Genomic DNA, 24094 nt, shown 5'->3' with positions numbered 1-24094 from the left:
TGAAAATAGTCAGAATATGGAATACCTCATTCAAGGAACAGCAAGGGCAGGGTCACTGGATATGTGGAAAGGAAAGAGGAAGAGGGTAAAGTGAGAATACTAGAAAGCAGTCTAAAAGTTATGAAGGCCTTCCAACATCAGAGATTTAATCCTGGATTATGTTTGATCCTGAAAATTAAATGGAACCACTGGATTTTGTTGATTAGGTGAAGCAACATGATCAGTCCTGAGATTTAAGAACACTGAAAACTGAAGAGTCAAAAAACTAACATGGGAAGAGAAATGAAATAGGTAGACCAAACAACAGTCTACTATAATCGTCTGGGTGTGAGATGATGATCCCAGTAGTGGCAGTGGCAGAGAAGAAGAGGAGCATATGTTAAAATCAACAGGCTGTAGCAATAGATTGTACATAGGATGTAAATTAGAGTGAAGAACTGAGAGTAATACCTAATTTTCATGCCTGGATAAAGAGATATATAGTTGCACCCACCCTCAACAGTAACAGATAAATTTGGAAGGTGGAAAGGTTTGTAGAGAAAAATAATGAATTCATTTTTTAACAAGTTTGAGAGAATCTAATAGAAGTGATAAATTGAATCCAAAGGAACTGATAAGTTAACTAAGGAAAAAGAGGTACCATGACAGTCTTTGGAGACAGCCACATTTGGTGGGCATGACCCATATAAAATTCCAGAAAAGAAAACTGAGGATTAGCCAGATAGGTCGGCAGGGAACGAGAAAGTCCAATTCCCTCTTGTTACATATGAGAAAACTGCATTGAATAAATCAATTTCATATAATTCAATTTAAGAAATATTTACTGAGTGTGTATACTCTACTATGTGCCTATCCCCAAACTTCTGTAACTCTGAAATTTAGTAGGAAGAAAAATGACTTGGAGAATCAAAAGACTTAGATTTAAATAATAGTTCCTCGAGTTAATGATTAAATTTAAATGGCAATTTTTCAAATCTCAGTTTTCTCATTTAAAAAATGAGTATAACATCTGAAATACCTACCTCAATGCCCTTTTGCAAAAAACAAAAAACAAAACAAAAAAAAAAAAAAAACTGAAACTTAAAAAACCTAAAAATTACACATGCACACACACACACACGCATCAACATCATTAATAACTTGAAATTATCAGAAAATACAATACAAACTACCTTTTCTCTAAATTAATATTTATACATATTAAGTTTTCTCATAAAAAAGAATGTCTGAAAAAAGAATGGATCTCAGAGCGAGAGCTTCATATTATTTCTTACTTTTGAAACTTTATATTTTCTAAAAACTTTTTTCCCAGAATATTCTCACTATTAGTATCATTAATTACATGATCATAAAGCAAATAGTATTGAAAAGAACAAATGTTTTTAAAAAGAATTATATTAAAATTAATTTAATTAATGAAATTCCCTGCTTCTTTCCATTGCCTATTTCTTAAGTAAGGGTATTTTTTCCAAGTGGTAGTAAAAAAGGACATTTAGAAGGATAAGATTTGGTACAGAAGAACCAACATAGGACTGATACTAAGAAAGCAAATACTAGGAAGCATTAAGACTTACTTGATCAGCAGCATTATAGGATTTAATCACTTTCATTGTTGAATATAAGAGATATGATTAATCACAGTTATACCTCCTCCAGATTAGTTGCTAAGAAAGTCTATAACCTGTCAGAAATTCTGAGACTGTGGAGTGAACTTCAAAGAAAAGGGAATATAAATAAAAGGTTCCAAAGTAAAAATAAATTCAAAGAGTTAAGCTTAATTAATTTAGAATATAAAGTACTTGGAAGATGGAGTGAATTATCAGTCTCAAAGTATATAAAATTATTTTATAAAGAAAAGTAACCTGCTGCTCTCCATTTCCTCCAAAAATAAAATAGGAGATAATAAATTTTAAATCACAACAAAGAATTTAGGCAAAATATAATAAAAGTTTCATGATATTTATAATTGTTAACTATGGAATACTAAAGGAATTTATAGAATCCATTTCTCTAAGTATCTTTAAAAATAGATTATATTTTTATGTGTCTGAACTTCAAATAATGGATTATATGACTTCTCAAAATACCTTCTAGCTCAATCAATCTTTCTGTGGGAAATAAACATTTTAGTATATGGGAACTAAATACATGCTCCACTAAAGCAGGCTTTTCAGTACAAATTAAAGCCAAACAAGCCTATAGACAATGAACCTTACCTCTGAGCCTGAAGTGCAATAACATTTTTGGTATAAGTATAGAAATGGTAAAGAGGCTATATATAAGATATCTCATGATATTCCAAAAAGAAATGTTTCAGAAATGTTTCATTTAATTTAGAAACACGTCATATTTTACTGAAATGTGACAATGAGAGGCAGTATGGCAAAAGGGGTAGCTGGTTTTAATCAGACCACTATAAGAACAATTTCAAATCTCCCCTCTGGCATATATTGGTTGTATACATAGATAGGACAGCTTGGTTTCTCAGTACTGAAGATAACTTTCTAAATATAAAAGCTACATAAGTGCCAGCCTGGCATCCCTCTCATATTATACAAACATAAAGCATTCTCTGTAAATAGTGGTGCACAAAAACAGCACAGAGTTTGAAAAGAATCAAAAAATGTGGATCAGATTTTGGCTTGTTTTTTTTATTAGTTCAGTGACTCTAGGCAAGTCATTTTATTCCTGGGAGCTTAAATTTCCTTACCTAAAAATGCCCCAATGTTGGTAAAAGGAAATCTCTCATCTCATCTATACTAATAAAAGAACAGTTCTAGTTCCTATATCTACCCTATGCTACCTTTAATAATTTCTTGACTGATAATTGCTAAATTCAAAAGTTCAAAAAAGAATATTTGGAAATTTTTTGTCAGAATTGTTTTGTATAAATATTAAAATGATGTGGAAAATGAAATAGAAAAATCAATGAACCAATAAGCATTTATTAAGCATTCATGATGGGGCAGGCACTGGTCTGATGATATGAAGGAAAATTAAAAGCAGCCCCTAACCTTAAAGACTTTACTCTCTATGCACAGTTTGATAATTTTTTAAGCATAGTTCCAAATTGCTCTCCAGAATGGATGGATCCATTCACAATTCCATCAACTATGTATTAATGTCCAAGTTTTCTCACATGCCCTCCAACATTTGTCACTATCTTTTCCAGTTGTCATCTTAGCCAATCTCAGAGGTGTGTGGTAGTATCTCAGAACTGTCTTAATTTGTACTTTTCTGATCAATAGTGATTTAGAGCACTTTTTGATATTACTAGAAATGGTTTTAATTTCTTCATCTGAAAATTATCTTTCATATCCCTTTACCATTTATCAATTGGAGAATGGCTTGAATTCTTATGAATGAGTCAATTCTCTATATATTTTAGAAAATGAGGTCTTTATCCGAACCCTTAAATGTAAAAATATCTTCCAAATTTACTGAATTTCCTTCTAATCTTGTCTGCCTTAGTTTTGTTTGTACAAAAACTTTTTAGCTTAATATAATCAAAATTATGTATTTGGTATTCAGTAATGATCTCCAATTCTTCTTGGGTCACAAATTCCTTTTCCACAGATCTGAGAGGTAAACTATCCTATGTTCTTCATATTATCTTATAATATCACTCTTCTAACTCATGAACCCATTTCAACATTATCTTGATATATGGTTTTAAGTGTGGGGTCAATGCCTAGTTTCTGCCATACTAGTTTCCAATTTTCCCAGCAGTTTTTTTGTCAAATAATGAGTTCTAATCCCAAAAGCTGGAGTCTTTGGGTTTGTCAACCATTAGATTGCTATAGCTATTGACTATTTTGTCCTGTAAACCTAACCTATTTCACTGATCAACAAGTCTATCTCTGAAGAAAAAAAAAAAAAAAGACTTTACACTCTAATGGGAAAAGATAATAGGTACATAAGTATATTCAAGATCCATAAATGTGATGATTTTAATAATATCATGATAATATGCAATACCATAAAAAGGGGAGGGAAGAAAAGACTATAATAAAAAAAGATTTTCAATTCTTCAAAGCTGGCAAAAAGTAGAAAGAACATCATTTGCAATGTACTAGCACATCTAACTTCATTGTTCTCTTCTATTTCCTTACTTTCTTGTGCTATTATATTCACAAATAAGAGATTTGATGACAATACATGAAATCAAAAAAAAAAAAAGGCACAATTACAAAACTTTAAAGTCCAACATATTTTGTATATCACTCTATTTTAATTTATTCATTTAACAATCATTAAGTACTTATGTGCATAGCATATTTTTTCAAGAAGGTACAAAGATTTAAATAAAGTAGTTTCTAGTAAGACAATTAGACACTACTAAGATATTATATATTAATTTAACCAGCCTCCACAACATCATTTGTGGCTGTTTCCTTCTTATTACTCACATTATCACCATCCTAAATCAGGACTTTTGACACTTTTTTTCCTCAACCTAATTATACACTATACTCTTTACCAGATGCTATAGTCTTACCAAAATGACCTTGCTGTTCCTCACACAAAGAACTGTTAACAGTTCTCTGTACCTGGAATGCACATGGAATTTATCTCTACCCCTCATAAGTCCTTGTTTCCTTCAAAATCATGCTTACAGGATACCTTTTAAATTAAACTTCTCAGCTTCCTACTGAAATGGTACATTTAAATTCTGAAACCAAAAGAATTTATCTTATTCTTCCCTATGAAAATAATGTTGAACAATTTGAATGGAGAAAAAGCTAGACATCACCCAAATCCTTCAAATTATCCCAAAGATTTTTCCCATTAGAATAAAAATATTAGCATTCTAAGTTACCTTTTCCACCTTTCCACCATTAATGTCACTGGGGAGGAATTTCTTGCCAATGGTTCTCAAATCTGTCTAAAATAAAAAGGATATCATTAAAATAGAATCAGAAAAATAAATTTAAATTCTGTGAGGAATAAAGAATTAATAAAGAGGAATAAAGAATTAAATTTCTTCATAAGATGCTAGAACAAAAAGGAAAATAAATTAAATGTCTTCTGAAATAACATCTCTCCACAGAAAGGCTAGAAAATATAAGAAAAATGATGATGAAAAATGAAACTATGCATTTTGTTTTCTTTCTCAGTTTTTCTTTTCCTTCCTTCTTGATCTGATTTTTCTTGTGCAGCAAGATAACTCTGTGTGTGTGTGTGTGTGTGTGTGTGTGTGTGTGTATGATTTAACATGTATTTCAACATATTTAACATGTATTGGACTACCTGCCAGATAGGAAAGGCGGGGAAAATTTGGAACAAAAGGTTTTGCAAGGGTCAATGTTGGAAAAATTATCCATACATGTACTTTGCAAATCAATCAACCAATTAATTAATTAATTAAAAGAAAAAAAAAAGAGACAGAGAAAAATGAAGCTAGATTATACAAATCTTTGCCCAGAATTTTAACATAAATTCTTTTTATAGTCTCCAAGAAAGCTAGCAGGTCTCAGAAAACACATTTACTTTTTAATCTTTCTAAAGGTCAGTGATATAATTCAAAATATTAGATACAAGTAGTTTAGCAATTCTAATGCTTACTTGTATATTTACAGATGAATTTATTATAAAATTCACATATAATAACAGATAAAATCTACAAGTCGTGTAAGACTGAGAAATATAGCACCTAGCACTACACACAGAATAAAATCAATGGAATAACAAGGCATTTATTATAAGGGGTTATCATGATATAATTATATTTCAAAAAATAATAATATGCACATAAACAAGTTATGTGAAAACAGCAACAACAAAATCCACAAAACAATCAAATACAGAACAATAAGTAGTGATGCAGGATTATTCCTAAAAAGAAAATGTGATGTTAAGACTTATTTAAGACACAGCATAAATAAAACACAGTAAATATGAAATAAAAAGATATTCTCCACTTATAATCTCCATCATACAGTATCTTTAGTTTTGACCTCTTTTGCAATGTAAAGCCCTAGCAAATGGTGAGAATAGGATTGATCAAATAGGCAGTGGGGGTGGGGGATAAAACTATAAGAATATTATTTAGTTAACTAAAATGGCTTAAAAATGAGAACTTAGTACAAATTACTAATTTACTTTTTACTGCTTATTATTACTTAGAAGCTCATTAATGGAAACTAGTATATGAATTAAGTACAGAATAAAATAAAAGTTAATTTAAAAGTGAGGGAAGAAAATGGAATATTTAGCTAAGTTAAGAGTAAATACGAAGATTATCATGGTATGAAATAATGATTCAAGAGTAACTATGGAATCCTAATTTCTTTAAAAATCTCTTATAAAAGAATACATATCCTCCAATCTTTCCTTGTTTTGCCATTTACTTAAATTTTACATATTTTAATGTTATTGTCCATTTCCATATTCCATATTAATGAGCCAAATTACTGATTATCAGTGAAAATGCAGCAAAAAACAATCTCAATATAGGTAAATGTAGATCAAAAATCATCAAATATGAATAGGTTCTTTATTTCCTTTTCAGATCCTATAATTTTTTGGAAGAAATAAAAATCCAAGGTATTTTTCAAGTTTTAAATAAATACTAATGGGGTAGTTAGTTTCAATTCGTATTATATAACTATAGTAAATATTACATCTATAATTTAGACTCTATGGTTCAGAAATAAGTTGCTAAATTTTCTTATCTATGAATTTTATATATGTTCAAGAAACATCAATCAATTTCTGGTGAAGCCAGATACTCTGAGATTTGAGAGTTAAGATAACAAATTAAATAAATGACATGTTTTAAAAAATTTAGACTCATCTCTATTAAAGTTACCAAATAAGATAATTATAAAGCACTTTTCAAACTTTAAGGCAATAATAGCTATTATTATCATAAAATCCTAAATGTTTTGTTTCAATATTCCAAAATACAGTATTTGGATGAAGCAAGTTAATCAAAAAATTCTTTCAGAAAAATGTATAAATATCACCTACATTGAGGGCAATCAGGATGATGTCATTTATATTGACTTTATCAGGAGAACTTTTGCAGGCTTCAATTCCTTCATCTGAAAGATACCTGTTAAAAAACAAAAATGCTTAGTGTGGCAGTACTTAAATTAAAAGACAACCCTCCTCCCCCCCCCAAAAAAATATATATATATTGTAGTACATTTTATCAATAGGAAAAATTCCATTATGAATTGATTCTATGAAAGGGAAAAACAACTCTTGTTTTACTCCTTTTCATTCACTACAGCAGGTACCTGGGCTCCATAAGACAAGATTTCTAGATGCCCAAGTATTGAGATAGGAAATAAAACTTTATTTCAATATTTCTCTTATAAATCCATGTGCTACATTTTATGGAATTAAAGACATTATCCTGAGGAATCCAGAGGCATCAACAAATTGCTAAAGGAGTCCTTAACACAAAAAAATTAAGAATACCTGCCCTAAAGTAAAATGCATACTGCATATTCTCTATGGTAATCATAACATGATTATGTTAGATGATTATTCAGGTATTATAGGAGGAAATTTATTAATAGATAGTTATATTTCTTTGGCCAAGTTTTAAGCATCTCTAAGAAAAAAATACAATATCAGCATTTATTATTTTGTATTATCTTAATGTGCTTCCAAGGCAGAGGCTCTTTACCTTTTTTGTGTTGCTTAACTCTTGGCTGAAACGTATGGACTTCTTCCGAAAATATTTTTTTTGAATAAATAAATTACAAGGAAACGAACTAGATGGAAAAACAGTTTTCAAAAATGCTTTGTTTTGTTTTGCTTTTAAATAAGTTCATGGACCTCGAGTTAAGAACCTCTGCTCTAAAGGAAACAAACAAACAAACAATTCCTTAATGTGCACTTTTTAAGCTTAACTAGTCTTTGAACCAGGATTATTACTTCTGGTTCTTCTCTACAAAAGATATCTTCAGTAGATATCTTAAAGTGTCATTTTCATAAGCACCGGGTAAAATGTAGTCTTTACTAGGAAAAAGATCTTTTTCTTTTTTTTTTTTTTTTCCATCTTTAAAGCCTATTTGCTGGTTGAAAAAAGATATTGGGAATGCTTTCTTAAATTATTTGTTTCTTAGGAAAGGGAGGGCGACAGGAACTATATTATATTAATATTTTACTTTGTAAATCAAAAATATCTTTTGAGCCCTTTTTAAAAAAGATTTCACTGATAAGAATAACTCATAACAGTGTGGAGATTATTATTTCAGCACAATGCAAGTTCTGGCAAATCTTTTCAAGCTAAAAACTCTTCAATGTATGTCTATTGCCTTCCCCACCTTAAGAAATTGAGATTTGGGGCAGCTAGGTGGTGCAGTGGATAGAGTGAAAGCCCTGGAATCAGGAGGACCTGAGTTCAAATTCAACCTCAGACACTTAATACTTCCTAATTGTGTGACCCTGGGCAAGTCACTTAATCCCAATTGCCTGGAAGGAGGAAGGAAATTGAGATTTACCTTTGGAAAGGTGATGAAATTTTTTTTTAATCAGAGCCATTCATGACAGTGGTTTATTGCAAACAATGCAACTTCCAAACATGAGAAAATAAAAGGTAAAAACAGCATAACTGAAGTTGATGTTAAAAAAATAAATAAATAAAAAATTAAGCATGGAGACAGCTAGGTGGTGCAGTGGATAGAGCACAAGCCCTGAAGTCAGGAGGACTTGAGTTCAAAGCTGGTCTCAGACACTTAACTCTTCCTGGCTGTGTGACCTTGGGCAAGTCACTTAACCCCAATCACCTCAGGGGGGAAAAAAAAGTAAAAATAAGAATATTTAACTGGGTAATGAATAGAAGACAATATTCAGAGAGATGAAAACACTGAGTCAATGGGCAGATAATTTGATTTTTTTTTTAAATAGATAAGGAGTTAGCCTGAGTAAGGAGGAGAAAAGTGGTCATCAAAATGACTTAAAGAATATAAAAATCTGTGGTGTATTAAGAAAGTTTATTAGAACAAGGTGCTACTGAAATTAAAGTTACAGTTTTAATCATCATATATTCTAACAATCTTTTTTCTATTCTTCAGCCAAAGACTAAAACTCTGCCTTATTGGATTGTAAAGTCCATGAGAACAAAGATCATGTTTTAGTCATCTCTGAATATTTCCTTAGTATCTAGCACGGTGATTTGGACATGGAATTCATTCATTCATCTACTAGTCCTTATGTTTAAGATGTTGTGCCAGTTAATGGAGAATATACAAAGATAATTATGACAAGGCTGTTGGAACTGTGGTGCTGACAGTTTAGGGGAAAAAAATACAAGATATACAAAAAATATTAAATAAGTACAAACAAACTATGCAGCAGAAAAGGACATAGGAAGTCTTTTTATGTGAGATTCAAGGAAAAGAAAAATACTATGCAAGACAACAATCATTTATAAAGGCTCTATTAGATACACTGTGTTAAGTGTTAGGCTGTCTTAAGTTTAAACAAGCAAAATACATGCCTTTAATGGATTTTTACAAACTGGTAAAGGGATAAGAAATCAACACAAATAACTAAGTATATTAGATAGTTTTAAATCCAGAAAAAGTCACAGGGAGTCTTTGGCACAGGTCAGCAAAAGGTAACAAGAGAGGTCTACTGACAATAGGGACTGGGTGGACAAAAGGGAGACCTGCACCCACACTGAGGCATCCTCAAAACTAGCCCCATTCCACTGTGATAGGAAAAAGTGCCAGCTGGTAGCTTCGTTGTACACTACCCAGTTCTGGATCACAGATGCAGGGAAGAATGAGAAGAGGACTTGCCTAAGGTGGAAGGGTAAGTGTTGGAGGGGAGGAGGGAAGCAGAAACTTGGGGTTTTCTTTTTTGTGATGGGAGAGGGAGTAGAAACTGGGGAAAAAGCAAGGGGTGAAAGTAATTATGCTGCTGGGGGCGGGGTAAAGTAAACCAATTTTTCTCCTATTTCTTTTGTAAATAGATGTTTAAAAAAATTAACATAGACTATTTTACCTAAAAAACAAATGGAAAATAGTTGAGACAGACTGTGTGGTTGACAATGTAATCCCCCTAAAGGTTGCCAAAATGTCATATTCTTAACTTTCTCTATGCCAACATAACTAGACTATTATCAAGTATAATACTTAACTCCACTTCATTCTTACCCCTAAGGCTAAAAACCAGCCCACATACTAAGCTAATAATTAGTCCTCACTACAAAAGGAAGCAAAGATAAATCTTACTGGATCAAAAGCAGTATTCTAATTGTTCTTATATTCCAACACTGATAATTTGATATAACTCTCATGCATATTTTAATAAATCAATGCATTCAAATTTGATTCTAAGCTCCAAACCCAACATTTTGAACTCCTGCTTCCAGACAGATAATGGTTAATACTTCCTAGAACTATTTCTTGACATCTATAAATTCTGCCTCATAGCCAACTCTGAGCTATGATTCCTATATGCTAAAAAGTTTACATCTTTAGTCATAGCTCTTAAAATACAATATTCCATGATAACATCAACCTGTAGATCCTTTCTCGCCTAAGTTTCAAGGTTGGTTTCAATTATTCAGTCAACCAACAAGCATTTAAAAAGAAATTATTACACATTAGATGCTGTAATTTCTGGGGATAAAAAGAAAAAGGGGAAAAAAAATCTCTGCTCTCAAGGAGTTTTTAAACTTGTAAAGGAGACAACGTATATACAGATAGGCCTAAAAAAAAAAAAAAAATACAAAATAGAATCAATACTGTTTTAGAGGGAAAGGTAATTAGCAACTGGAGGAGCCTGACAAAATCATCCTGTTATAGGTGATACTTGACTGAAATTTGAAGGAAGTCAGGGATTTCAAGAAATGGACATGAAAAAGGAAAGCAATCCAGATCAGGGGCATGGAAAGTGGAGAAAGTAAATAAACCAATATGGTTTGATCACAGAGAGCAAAGGAGCAGAGTAATACATCAAAAGACTGAAAAAAAATAGGAAGGGGCCAAGTTTTAAAGTTTAATTTAAATGCCAGAGTTTATAAGGACATCTTTCAATTTACTGGTCGGCTTCAAGTTTGGCAACTTTGTTTAAAACCACTGTTTCTCAATATCTTAGCCTTAAATTATCAGAAATGGATAAGCATAAGAAATTATTCTAACAATTCTAATGACAACATTTACATAAAAGAAATCCATCTATCAGAATCAAATATATACATACTTCTTATTTACACTGTATTTGACAACAAATTTTTAAAAGAAAAATCATTATATATTGATTGTCCTGAAGACTCATCAAAAAGGAAACCGGTAAAGTTGAAGTAAAGCTCTCTGACATTCTGGAGGTGAAGAAGACAATTCTTGTTTGTCCTTTATTGTCCAAGAAGACCAAGACATTAGGAAGGTGATGCCAGTGACTCTCAAGTGAATTGTTTTTAAATGAGACAGGTCTGTAGAAAGTCACCAGCCTCCTTCTCTCCCTTGGAGCCAGATAAGCAAATTTCCCCCCCAATTTATAGCATCAGAGAGTTGCCCAAAGCTAAGTGGATTACTTAGGTCATCATCCAGTATGTATGAGAGACTGAATTTAAACCCCAGATTTTTTTCTGACTTAAAATGTCAATTCTCTTTATTCATTATAGCACATTACCTCTTAGTGCTTTCTATGTTACTAGTGAACATTTAAAGTAGATAAAGCTTAACATCACTTTTAATCATTATAAAATACTCATCTGATTATTAGACTAAATCATGACATGTTGATATATTTCCTGTGAGCACTAGTCAATTTCGCTATCCCCTAAACAACAAATAAATTAACTATATATTCAAAAGATATCCATAACCAAATACATACTGTGTATATTTAATGAACCTGATATCAGCAAAGTAGACAACACATAAAAAAATAAGCTTGTTTAAATGTGCTCAACAAATTATGAGCAAGATATTTTGACATTTTAAGAAATGGAAGCAATATTAACATAAAGGAATTGTATTGAAAGCATATTTCTACACATATACACCAGCACACTGATTAACAGAACTAAATATTTAATTTTGAGAAATCACATAATTTGAATTAAAAGGTTTTAAATGCTTGTTGAAAGGCCTGGAAAGATTTACATAAACTGATGTTGAGTGAAATGAGCAGATCCAGGAGATCATTATATACTTCAACAACAATAATATATGATGATCAATTCTGATGGATGTGGCCATCTCCAGCAATGAGATGAACCAAATCAGTTCTAACAAAGCAGTAATGAACTGAACCAGCTATACCTAGCAAAAAGAACTCTGGGAAATAAGTTTGAACCACTACATTGAATTCCCAATCCCTCTATTTTTGTCTGCCTGTATTTTTGATTTCCTTCACAGGTTAATTGTATATTATTTCAAAGTCCGATTCTTCTTGTGCAGCAAAATAACTGTATGGACATGTATACATATATTGTATCTAACATATATTTTAACAATTTAACATGTATTGGTCTGTCATGTGGGAGAGAGGGTGGGGAAGAGGGGAAAAATTGGAACACAAGGTTTTGCAATTGTCAATGCTGAAAAATTACCTATGCATGTATCTTGTAAATAAAAGGCTATAATTAAAAAAAAAATGCTTGTTGAATAATAATTTTTTAAAAAACCTTCATATGTTACTAAGTACAACTACCTCTTTATAAAAGACACAAGGGAAAAAAATCTCCAAACAAATGAATATTCCAAAAGCAAAAGTTATAATGAAGTAAAAATATGGCTTTATTAGGTATAGATATTGTAGCTGAATGATATACAAATATACACACAAACATCTATTTAATTTCAAACTATATTCTAAAAACAGAGTTCCCCTAGAAATATTTTATATTAAGAGCCTATGCAATTTTTCTCTTAGAACTAAAAAAATATGTATTATTAAATTAAATATTCTACCAATGTCTCCAACTACTTATCAAAAAAACATTTGAAGAGAACAAAAAATGTTATTTCATGGGGCAGCTAGAGGGTGCAGCCCTGAACTCAGACACTTGATGCTTCCTAGCTGTGTGACCCTGGTCAAATCACTTAATTCCAATTGTCTAAGCAAAAAAAAAAAAAAAAAAAAGTTATTCCTTGTACTACATACATAGTCTCTGTATCTCTTCCCTTCGAGAGTTTCGGAGAACAATTCTATTCCCATAAATTACAAATATCCATCAAGAAAACTTTCCTTTGAAAGATTCTACAAGTCTAATATCATTTTTGCATAAGTGAAGACTAAATAGAAATGAACTAAAACAGAAATTTATGCACCAGTTAAAGTTGGAGTTTTGAGTTGTTTCGGTAAATGCTTAAAATCCTAACATTATAAATTAACAAATCAATAAACTATAAAAAAGGGAAAAACATCCAAATCTGCTTAAAGATGAAAAACAATGCTAATGGAAAACTTTTACTTAAACAAGAATAGCAAAAATCAAAGAATACATTTCACTCGTGTAAAAAGAACAAACAAAAAAAAAAACCATCTTATTTAAAATTAGCTGCTGTTGTAATATGTATGTTGGGGAATAGCCAATGTAAATTCTCCAGGCCCAGACAGAGAATAGAAAGGACATTAAAAGGATTTTATTTGATCTTAGGAACTTCTTGTACTGAATGGGGGTGGAGAATGACATGTTTAGACTGGGGTAAAAAATGTATACTAACATGCTCCATATCCACATCCTCTCCAGCATGTCAGTTTCCTTTTCTGTCATGTTATCTAACATGATAGAATTTGATAGGTGTAAGGTAATATCGCATAGTTGTTTTAATTTGTTACTTCTCTAGCACTTTTTCATAATTATTGATAGTTTGATTTCTTCTTCTGAAAGCTACCTATAAATTATGTTTAAAATAAGATTTATTCTACTCCACAGTCATATCTCTTCTAAAAGTCACTGATTCTAAAATTTCAGTTTTTATGGTTTGCATGCACACAAATTTTAAATGATTTGTCATTCATTTATCATATTAAATTACTAGCACAGAAAATTAATTATATTATAGATCTAATTTTTCCATTTTATTTGTTGCAATGATAGAAAAACTAAACTTTAAAAGAACCAATAAGGAAATTGCTGTGGGAAAGTTAACACTTTTAAAATAAACTTCATAAAGTTAACATCTTCACAAAGACTGAGTTAAAAGCTACAATTTCACACAGAAATGCTACAAGTATAATGCAACCTTTACAAAGAAATGCTATAAGTGTACTGTAAAGTTACTATAGCATCTTTTGTTCTGAATAAACTCTTTCTTCCAGTGTGAAATTGTAAAAGATGACTTTTAGGTTTTTACTTAACAAATTTCTATGTTTCACTACCTAAACAGAATCTTTTCCTTATATAATCCCAGATAATGACATTCAATAAATTATAAAATATAAATGTAATGAAATAGTATTGTGCTAAAAAAAAAAAAAAAATCCGAAAAACCTGGAAAGACAAACAATTTAAAGATTTAAAAACTCTGATCAAAACAATGACCTCGGCCATGATTTCAAAGGATCACCTCCTCAAAGAGAAGTGATGGATTGAAGAGTAAATAAAGAACATTATATAATTCCCCCAAAGTAGGAATTTGGTTTGTTTGATTACTCATATTTAGTAAGAGAGATTTATTTTCTTTTTTCATTCAATAGAGGAGGGTTTTATTGTTCAGTTTTTTTCAGACTTGACAGACTCTTCATGATCCCATTTCAGGTTTTCTTCATAAAGATAATCAAATGAATTGCCATTTTCTTATCCAGAACACTTTAGAGAGCAGGAAATTTAGGTAAACAGGGTTAAATAACTTATCCTGGGTCACACATCTATTAAGTGTCTGAGGCCAGATTTGAACTCAGGTTTTCCTGACATAAGGACCAGCATTCTACCTACTAAACCACCTATTTACCCCACAGAGTGAGTAATCAGACCAAAATTTGATACTTTTTAATTGGGAGAAAAGGGTAAGACAAAAATAAAGTTTTGTAAAAAAAAATAATAATAATAATAATAAATGATTATCCTAAACAATTATAATAAAGGAAATATAAAGTAAATGCTTTTAGAATAAGTAATAAATTTTAATAAAGTGGCCATAAGCAAAAGTAATCCTGTGTTTATAAGCATTTAAACAAATTTTGAAATTAGAAACAAAAATGAAATTATACTTCTTTGTTTTAGTTCTCAAAACTCTGGAAATTTAAATGGTTAAGAATTCTGTAGGGATGCACCACTTGAAGATACCACAGGGTGACACCCTTGTCACACAAATAAAAATAAACAGTTTTCCTTTTGACACTAAAACTTTTCAGTCTTTAAAAATCTGGTTTTTGTGACTTCAAAATATTTTCATGCCTGTGTGTGTATGTGTGTGTGTGTGTGTGTGTGTGTGTGTGTGTGTGTGTAAAAGAAAGTGAGAAGAAAGGAGGGAAGAGAAAAAGAAACAATAGAGAAAAGGGGGGAAAAAGACTAGGTGTCACATTACAAACTATTTTGGTGACTAATAAAAAGGCCCCTAAAATGTATTTAATAGAGTTTTCTGAACTTAAGCAGAAAAATTAAAATATATAATACCGATTAATTCCTATTGATATTGCTCTAATTTTGAAAAAGAATTTGTATATTACAAAATTGATTTTACTTTAATCTATAATACTTTACTTTCAGTAAACATTTCCAATACTTTATAAGCAAATAACCATGTTGAAAATTATAAAGGTTTCAAAATTATAAAACTCAAATTTTAAATTTTTATGATTTCAGAAAACAATGTAAAGGCTTCCCAGAGTCTATGAAGAAGTTATTAACTTCAAATTTAAATCTATTCACTGAAAACATGAAACTTCATAAATTAAGTATTGTAGGTAATATTAGGCATCTGGTAGGTTCTGGAAAAAAATTCTGAGTTCAACAATACCTGTTATAATACAAATAAGTGATTTTTATTAACTTTACTCTGAAATTTAAATATTTAATATTAACATCTATATTTTTACTTTGTCATTGTGTTAACTATTTTTCAATCTCAAATCCTTTACATTATCAATTCAAAGGCATTTCTGAGATTTGGTTCCTTTTCTTTAGTTTACTTGTCTTTAAAGTTGCATATTTCTCTCTAGCAAAGATGATATGTTAAACAAATCATCAGTAATTTCAGATGTTAGACCATTCATCAAGTCAACAGATTCACTTAATCCTCACTGTAATACTGGAATAACATTTCTCTCTGAATTAATACCATTAAATTAAATTTATTGTTATAATGAAAGTGTTATAGTATTATATCAAAGATTCTTCCAAGGAATAAGTTTACTTAGATTGTTTAGTTCAATTAATGACTGAGATGCTATGAATGCCAAATATTATATTGATTATCAATAGATTATCATGCCTAATGTTTGAAAAAGTATTGTCATGAACAGCAAGATAATTTTTTTTAAGTTTCCTAATTTAGCACAATCTATAAATATTATGGAAAAGAATCCCAAACAAAATTAAATACTCACAATTATTTTCTGAGCCTTATAAAAAATAATAAAACAGTTAAAAAGATAGGTCTTTTTAAAAAGGTTCTTGTTATCAAACTATGCATACCCTTTGATCCAGCAGTATTAATACTGGGCTTATATCCCAAAGAGATCTTAAAGAAAGGAAAGGGACCCATATGTGCAAAAATATTCGTGGAAGCCCTTTTTGTAGTGGCTAGAAACTGGAAATTGAATGGATGCCTATCAACTGGAGAATGGCTGAATAAATTATGGTATATGAATGTTATGGAATATTATTGTTCTATAAGAAACTACCAGCAGGATGATTTCAAAGAGGCCTGGAGAGACTCACATGAATTGATGCTGAGTGAAATGAGCAGAACCAGGAGATCCTTGTAGATGACAACAACATTATACGATGATCAACTCTGATGGACATGTCTCTCTTCAACAATGAGTTGATTCAAACCAGTTTCAATTGTCCAGTAACGAAGAGAGCCATCTACACCCAGAGAGAGGACTATGGGAACTGAGTGTGGGCCACAATAGCATTTTCACTCTTTCTGTTACTGTTTGCTTGTATTTTTGTTTTCCTTTTCAGGGTTTTTTCTTTCTTTCTAGATCCAATTTTTCTTGTGCAGCAAGATAACTGTATAAATATGTATACAAATATTGGATTTAACATATACTTTAATATATTTAACACATATTGGACTACCTGCCATCTAGGGGAGAGGGTAGGGGGAAGGAGGGGAAAAGTTGAAGCAGAAGGCTTTGCAAGGGTCAGTGTTGAAAAATTACCCATGCATATGTTGTGTAAATAAAAAGCTATAATAAAAAAATTTTTTAAATAAAAATAAAAAGGTTCTTTTTTTGTTTGTTTTGTTATAAAGGCAATTGGGATTGAGTGATTTGTCCCGAGTCACATAGCTAAAAAGTGTGAAGTGTCTGTATTTGAACTCAGGTCCTTCTGAATTTAGGGCCAGCGCTCTATCCACTGGGCTAAAAAGTTCTTTTCTAAGAAATGAGTCATACATGAACTCATGCTACATGAAGTGAGTAGCACCAAGAGAACACTGTACACAGCAACAAGATTATACAATAATATTTTGCTGCTCTTGGGTCTTTTCAACAGCAAGGTGATTCAGGCCAGTTCCAATCATCTTGTGATGGAGAGAGCCATATGCATCCAGAAAGAGGACTATGGGAACTGAGTATGGATCACAACATAGCATTTTCACTTTTGTTGTTTTTGTTGTTTTGTTTACATTTTGTTTTCTTTCTCATTTTTTTTCCCTTTTTGATCTTATTTTTCTTGTGCAGCATAATTGTAGAAATATGTATAGAAGAATTGCACATGTTTTAACATATATTGGATTACTTGCTGTCTAGGGAGCAAACTGGGGGAAAAGAAGGAAGAAGGAAAATCTGGAATACCTTATTTTGCAAGGGTGAATATTGAAAATTACATAGGAGTTTTGAAAATAAAAAGCCTGAAAGAAAGAAAGAAAGAAAGAAAGAAAGAAAGAAAGAAAGAAAGAAAGAAAGAAAGAAAAGAAAAGAAACGAATCAGCATAAGATACAGAGTTCCTAATTTCACTTGGTTCAAAAATTTCAAGAAAAGATTAGAAAGTTGGGTATAGTTTACAATTCAATTTTTTCTAATTCCCCTACATCTTCATAATTTAATGACAAATTCACATTGTAATGTGATCTTTAAAAAATAATAAAGCATGCCAGCTTCTTTGCAAAATTAGATTATTCACAAAATGCTCCTTCCTATTCTGCTTTCTGTCTTCCACTTCTCTACTATTACCAAACTATTACTATTACAAAAACTATCACTAAACTAGTATTTAAAATATTAAATAACTAGTGACCGACTGCTATTACCTCAAGTCCGGCAAGCAATAAATAAATCAGAGACACAGAAAAGTCATATAGCTTTTGTACTCTCTGTTCTGATGAACGGTTAATATGGAATAAAAATATTACAAATGTGCACTGTACCTTACTAGATACAGCTGGTAGAACAGAGAATAGAGTACAGAGAACTAGAGCCAGAAAGACTTAAAATTCAATATTTGTCCTCAAATATTTAACTAGGCAAGCTACTTGACTTTTACTTAACTAAGTTTCACTATATAAATGCTCATTCTTCTCCCCATATAGTAATTATATTTTAAAACTCTTTAAAAATAAAAAAGCAAAAGAAAATATAACCAGTCTCTTAAATTTGCAATTACTCAATGATTTTATACAAATATTTTTCTTAAAACAGAATTCCTTCATATAGCTAAACATTCATTTATAACTTTAATTTCAGTTTACTTATATATGACCTAAGATATAAAATACTTTGGTATAACATTTATAAATAATGAATTTGTAATGACAGTAAAAAATAAATAAATGTTGATCTTTCTTGAAAATTCTGAAGATATGTGTACCATACTGTGTTTAGTGAATTCAAATCATGAGATATCAAGAGTATATTTTTAAGTAACTGAATATAACATACTTAAGATAAAATAATGTCCATTGTTTTTAATTTAATATAGATGTAATTTTTAATGTTAGATTCTAGCTTTAAAACAAAAATTTTTATTTGTCAAAGTGAACTTATAATGGAATTTAAGTTAAAATAAGTAATGCCCTTTAAAAATGCTAATAATCAATATTATAAGTTGTTTCTTTTTTAAGCACCAACTTAAGCCCCAACTAAATCTTACTCAAGATTTTTCTTACAATTAAAATATTTTCAGAAAGACATGACTAAATTGAAATCTCTTTCATTGATTTTCCTCCAGAATTTATATACTCTGGTAGCCCAGTTTGATTACTGTCACTATTTCATATTATTCACTCCCTTCCACTCTGCACTTTCTCTCTTCTGTCACCCAAAATCAGCTAGTCAAAAGAATCTTACATAGTACATAACTTAAAGTTTTTAAAGGTTAAATTCAGATGGGGAAAACTGAGATGTTTTTATTAATGATTACTATCATTTCTTTTACCCACATAGCACTTATATATGTAAATGTGTGTGTGTGTGTGTGTGTGTGTATGTGTGTGTGTGGTATGAAAAAAAATATATATATATATTCATACCACATGCCTCATGCAATATTCACATGTTCATCAATCCAATTCATAAGGGAATTCTTTATATGCTCTTAGTTAAAAAGGGATATTGAAGCATTTCTCATTAAGATAGTCTGCATATAAAAAACTATGGACTTACAGATTAACAAAACTTTTAACATTTTATGGGGAAAAAACCTTTACCATTTTTCCAATTATATCAAAGAAATAAATTTCAAAAGCAACACATATACATAATCTTTAATCATATACTTTTTTGTATAACAATTCTGTTAAGAGTAGCAATACAGTACAATGAAGAATTGTTAATGATTTAGCTATTCTCATCAATACAATGATCCAAGACAATTCTAGAGGACTAATGATGAAGCATACTATCCATCTCCTGAGAAAGAACTGATATTGTTAAAGTACAGAATGAAGCACACTATTTTTCACTCTCTTACTTTCATTCTTTTTTCTTTTTTTTTGAGTCTTCAACAAAAATTACTAATATGGAAATGTTTTACAGTGATTGCATAAGTATAGCCTATGATTGCTTACCATTTCAGGGAGTGTGGAAGAGAGGGATGGAAGGAGGGATAGAATTTGTAACTCAAAACTTTAAATAATTTTTATTTTAATTTGAAAAAAGTAATTCTGTTAACAAATTAGATGTGTGTATTCCTAATTGGGAGATCTACTGTGACAGTAGCATAGCTCCAACTGTAAACTCCAATAATATATAAAAAGCAAGATTGGTGAAAGGAAAAAGATGTTAAGCATACATAAAAATAAATTACGTTCCCCCAAAATATCTGACACTAGTTTTGACTGAATTTACGTCCATAAATCAAAAATATCTTGATTTAGTCACTCTTTGGCACTTACCCTGTTTTGGCAAACTGGAAGAGAAAAAAAAAAAGAAAAAATGAGAGAAGGAAAATATGAAAAAAAAAAAAGATTAAGACACTACGGAGGTCTTTATGAAGACAATACTATATGTACATAATAAAAATCTATTCCCCCTCCAAAAAAAACCCGAAAAATTTACATGATCAACAATTATTAGAGATATTATTTATGTTCAATGTGGAGGGTCCTATATTAGAAAGTATGAGAGCAGAATGATAAGCTTAAGATAAGAAAAAAGATTGAAGTCAACTAAAAACTGAGATATCAGAAACATGAGGGTTTTCATGCCAAAGAAAAATCAGTTGAAGGAGAAACAACTGCTTAGTCTCCATCAAAGATGAAGATTTACACATCACATAAGAGATCATCACCAAGTAAATTTCAGAAGATTAAGAAAAATCTAACTCTGGCTGATTACTTCCTACCCAGGAGTACTGAAGTAGCAGCAATCTTTTCAGATAGGTGGCGCAGTGGATAGAGTACCAGGCTTGGAGTCAGGAACTCTTCTTCCCAAGTTCAAATCTGGCCTCAGACACAAACTAGTTGTGTGACCCTGGGCACGTTACTTAACCCTGATGGCCTCAGTTTCCTAATCTGTAAACTGAACTGGAAATGGAAACAACAAACCACTCCAATATCTCTGCCAAGAAAATCCCATATTGGGATATGGCATAACAAAGAATTGAATTGAACTAAACATTAACAAGAAATTACTTTCTTGATATTCTTCTCTCTATATCTGTTACACTATTTTTTTCATGATTTTCCTTCTATCTGTATGGTCTTTCTTAGATCTTCATCCAAATCATGATCACCAACTATGGGTGTCCAACAAGGCTCTGCTCTATGACCTCTTCTCTTCTTCCTTTATATTATTTCACTTGGCAATCTTATCGGATCCATGGATTCAATTATCATCTCTATATAGATGGTACTATTCATCTACTTATTGCAGTTCCAATCTATATGTCTCAGAAAGTCCCTAGTGAGAGGATAATTGTGAGAGCTAGCTAACATGCATTAGAAGTAGAAGTTTCACAAAGTCTTCTAGACCCCAGAGGAGCTCTTCTACCCACCACCCCAAGCTATGATTTAAATAGCAGCTTTCTTAAAAACAGTAATTTTTTCTTAAATAGTAGCAGTGATAGCAAATGAAGAAGAGAGATTAAGTCGCACACTGAGAACAATGGATAGATTTAAAACAAATGAACAAATAGAGATATCAGGAAATTATAATGATATAAACAAATTTTAGAATTCGTAATTCTGAAAGTGGAGTATTTGTAGGTCAGATAAAGAGTATAAGCATCACTGGGTTTAACTGAGGTGGAGGGAGACTGAGAAACTAGGACTGAAGACCTTTTGGGGAAGAGAGCTTAAGGAAGAAGGAAAAAGCATTTATTAAATGCCGGGCTGTTTAAGCATTTTACAATTCTGTAAAGTAAGTGCTATTTCTATGTTACAGTTGAGGAAACTGAGGCATACAAAAGTTAAGTGATTTGTTCAGGACCACACAGCTAGTAATTGTCTGAGGCTAAATTTAAACTCAGGGTTTCCTGAGTCTGGGCCCAGTGCTCTATCCACTGTGTCTCCCACCTAGCTGCTACTAAGTTAGGTACTAAACAATGTCAAAAGTGGTTTGAAAAAATTAAGAGTGAGATAAGATCCTCAGATATGGCAATTAAAAGTTCACTCTTCAACTTCACAGTTGAGTAGGAGAGTTTTTAACAACTAGCCTGCACAGGATTGATGGGAGTAAGAGAGTGAGTAGGAAAAGAGCAAGTGGAGGCAGTGTTGATAAGGAGTTTTCAAGGAGTCTGGCTTCCAGAATTGAATGATTTTTCTGTTTAGTGATCTTAAAAGGAGTACAGGTTTCTGAGTGCCAACTTTCTTAGAAAAATCCCAACATTAACATGCTTTTGGAGGTTATGTTTTATAAAATTAGAAGGAAGTGGGACCATCTGGATAGTGCCTATCTATAAAATTAATTCATCTTTTAGTCAATGAAAAGATAGAAACAGTCTCAAGATAATAATAATAAATTTCTTACATACAATTCTAGCCTGAAAGTCATGTCTTGCAAAGTCTGCAAGAGGTTATTTTTTTGCAGTCTACAATGATATGTTACTTATTTTCCAACCATTTCCTTTCATATTTTGTACATAGCAATAAATCTGGGTTCCATAAACTTTCTGGAATTTCGGGTGGCAATAATCAAATCCTGAATTGCCTTCATGAACCCTGCCATACATTATATGAGAGCTTATTATCTCCAATTCCCAGAGCTCTCCCACAGTCTTTATAAATCAAAGTCATATTGGCAATCAAGTTCTAGGGACTAACCTATGGCTAATTTATCAATTACATCTAGAACATCCTTAAAATTTATTACCTGTGATCTATATAATTCAAGAGATACATTGGGAATGGGACTCTTCTCACTATTTTCCCAAGAAAACAAAAAGGGAAAAATAATTCAGTTTTTTCTATGTTGCAGAATAGTCATCACAATTGTCTAGCTCCCTTCATCTGTTTAGTACATTTAAAGAATTTATATTTTTCCTTCATATTATCTCATTTATCTCAAAAATGAAATCCTAAAGACTTAAATTTTTATGAGAAGAAATGCATCATTCTATAAAAGCAATTTAAAGGGTAACTTACTTCATGACTATTTGTGATCACTAACATAATTTAATTAAGCAGTGTTCATAATATTATCAGTAATTTTAGTTAATTCTAATGCAATATTTTTATTATATTCATTTAATAAGGACAATCCAGGTTATGCTATAGGAAAAACAAATACAAATAATTAATATTCAAAAAAAACCTAATCTAGTTTTTAAACATTTTTTCCATGTAAATTAAATTCTGAAAAAACAAGATAATCAAAACAAATTAATTATGTAAGTAGAGTTACAATGAACAGCAGAAATAAAAATTCAGAAGCATATAGAAACCTGGAAAACATATTTAGCCTCTCAATTACATATTAATATATTCACATCAAATTTAAAATTCTTTTAGTTTAATTATATTTTAAAATACCTCAGTTTAAATTCCATAATAACTGAAATAGTTAATTTTAAAATTTTAAGAGCTTGAAAAGAAAAGCAACACTAAAAATAATAGTAACAATTTAGTAGATAACAATGATCAACTAAATTACTAATTTATTTCTATATTTCTAATTACTTCTATATTTCTCTTAATGCCAACTGAAATGATACATCCCTAACCAAAGTCCAGGGAATTTTGTAATATTAAAAGTTTCTTTTTTTCTTTAAAAGAAATCCTTTCAAAAACAATGAAAACTAAAGCCTACACTGTAAATATTTTTTAATAAAGTTAAGTTTGCAGGTAAAGGGAAATAAATACTTTCTTTTACAAATTTCCAGTCTTTCAACCTATTCCTTTTTATCCAGCTTTATGCTGATCTAGAACTAAAAGAAAAACTGGTTTCAGTGGTTGATTATACCACCTGAATTACAGAAGAAAGTACAGCCAAAAAGCATAATATGATAACAATACTGTTTCCCTAAATAATATAAACTACTATTTACCAGATGTTACAAAAAAGTTAGCAACAATTTAAAGGGGAAAAAAATCCCTAGAACCAATCAAAAATAAGAATTAAATGTCA

At 30.8% G+C, this 24094-nt stretch overlaps 1 protein-coding gene across 1 annotated transcript in view; it reads right to left on the bottom strand.

Moving 5' to 3' along the window:
* The window catches only part of TDRD3 (tudor domain containing 3), a 169413-nt gene that overhangs the window by 120099 nt on the left and 25220 nt on the right, over positions 1–24094 (bottom strand). The window contains exons 2-3 of the mRNA XM_051983892.1: positions 6973–7057; positions 4820–4885 (exon numbers count right to left, since the gene is read on the bottom strand). Coding sequence (XP_051839852.1) covers positions 4820–4885; positions 6973–7057 — 151 coding nt within the window. The remainder of the gene's footprint in view (positions 1–4819; positions 4886–6972; positions 7058–24094) is intronic.

Source organism: Antechinus flavipes, chromosome 3 (assembly GCF_016432865.1).
Source record: "Antechinus flavipes isolate AdamAnt ecotype Samford, QLD, Australia chromosome 3, AdamAnt_v2, whole genome shotgun sequence".
In the NCBI taxonomy this organism is placed as follows: Eukaryota; Metazoa; Chordata; class Mammalia; order Dasyuromorphia; family Dasyuridae; genus Antechinus; species Antechinus flavipes.
The sequence above is the reverse complement of the archived record's forward strand: the minus strand, read 5'-3'. Positions and strand labels throughout refer to the sequence as shown.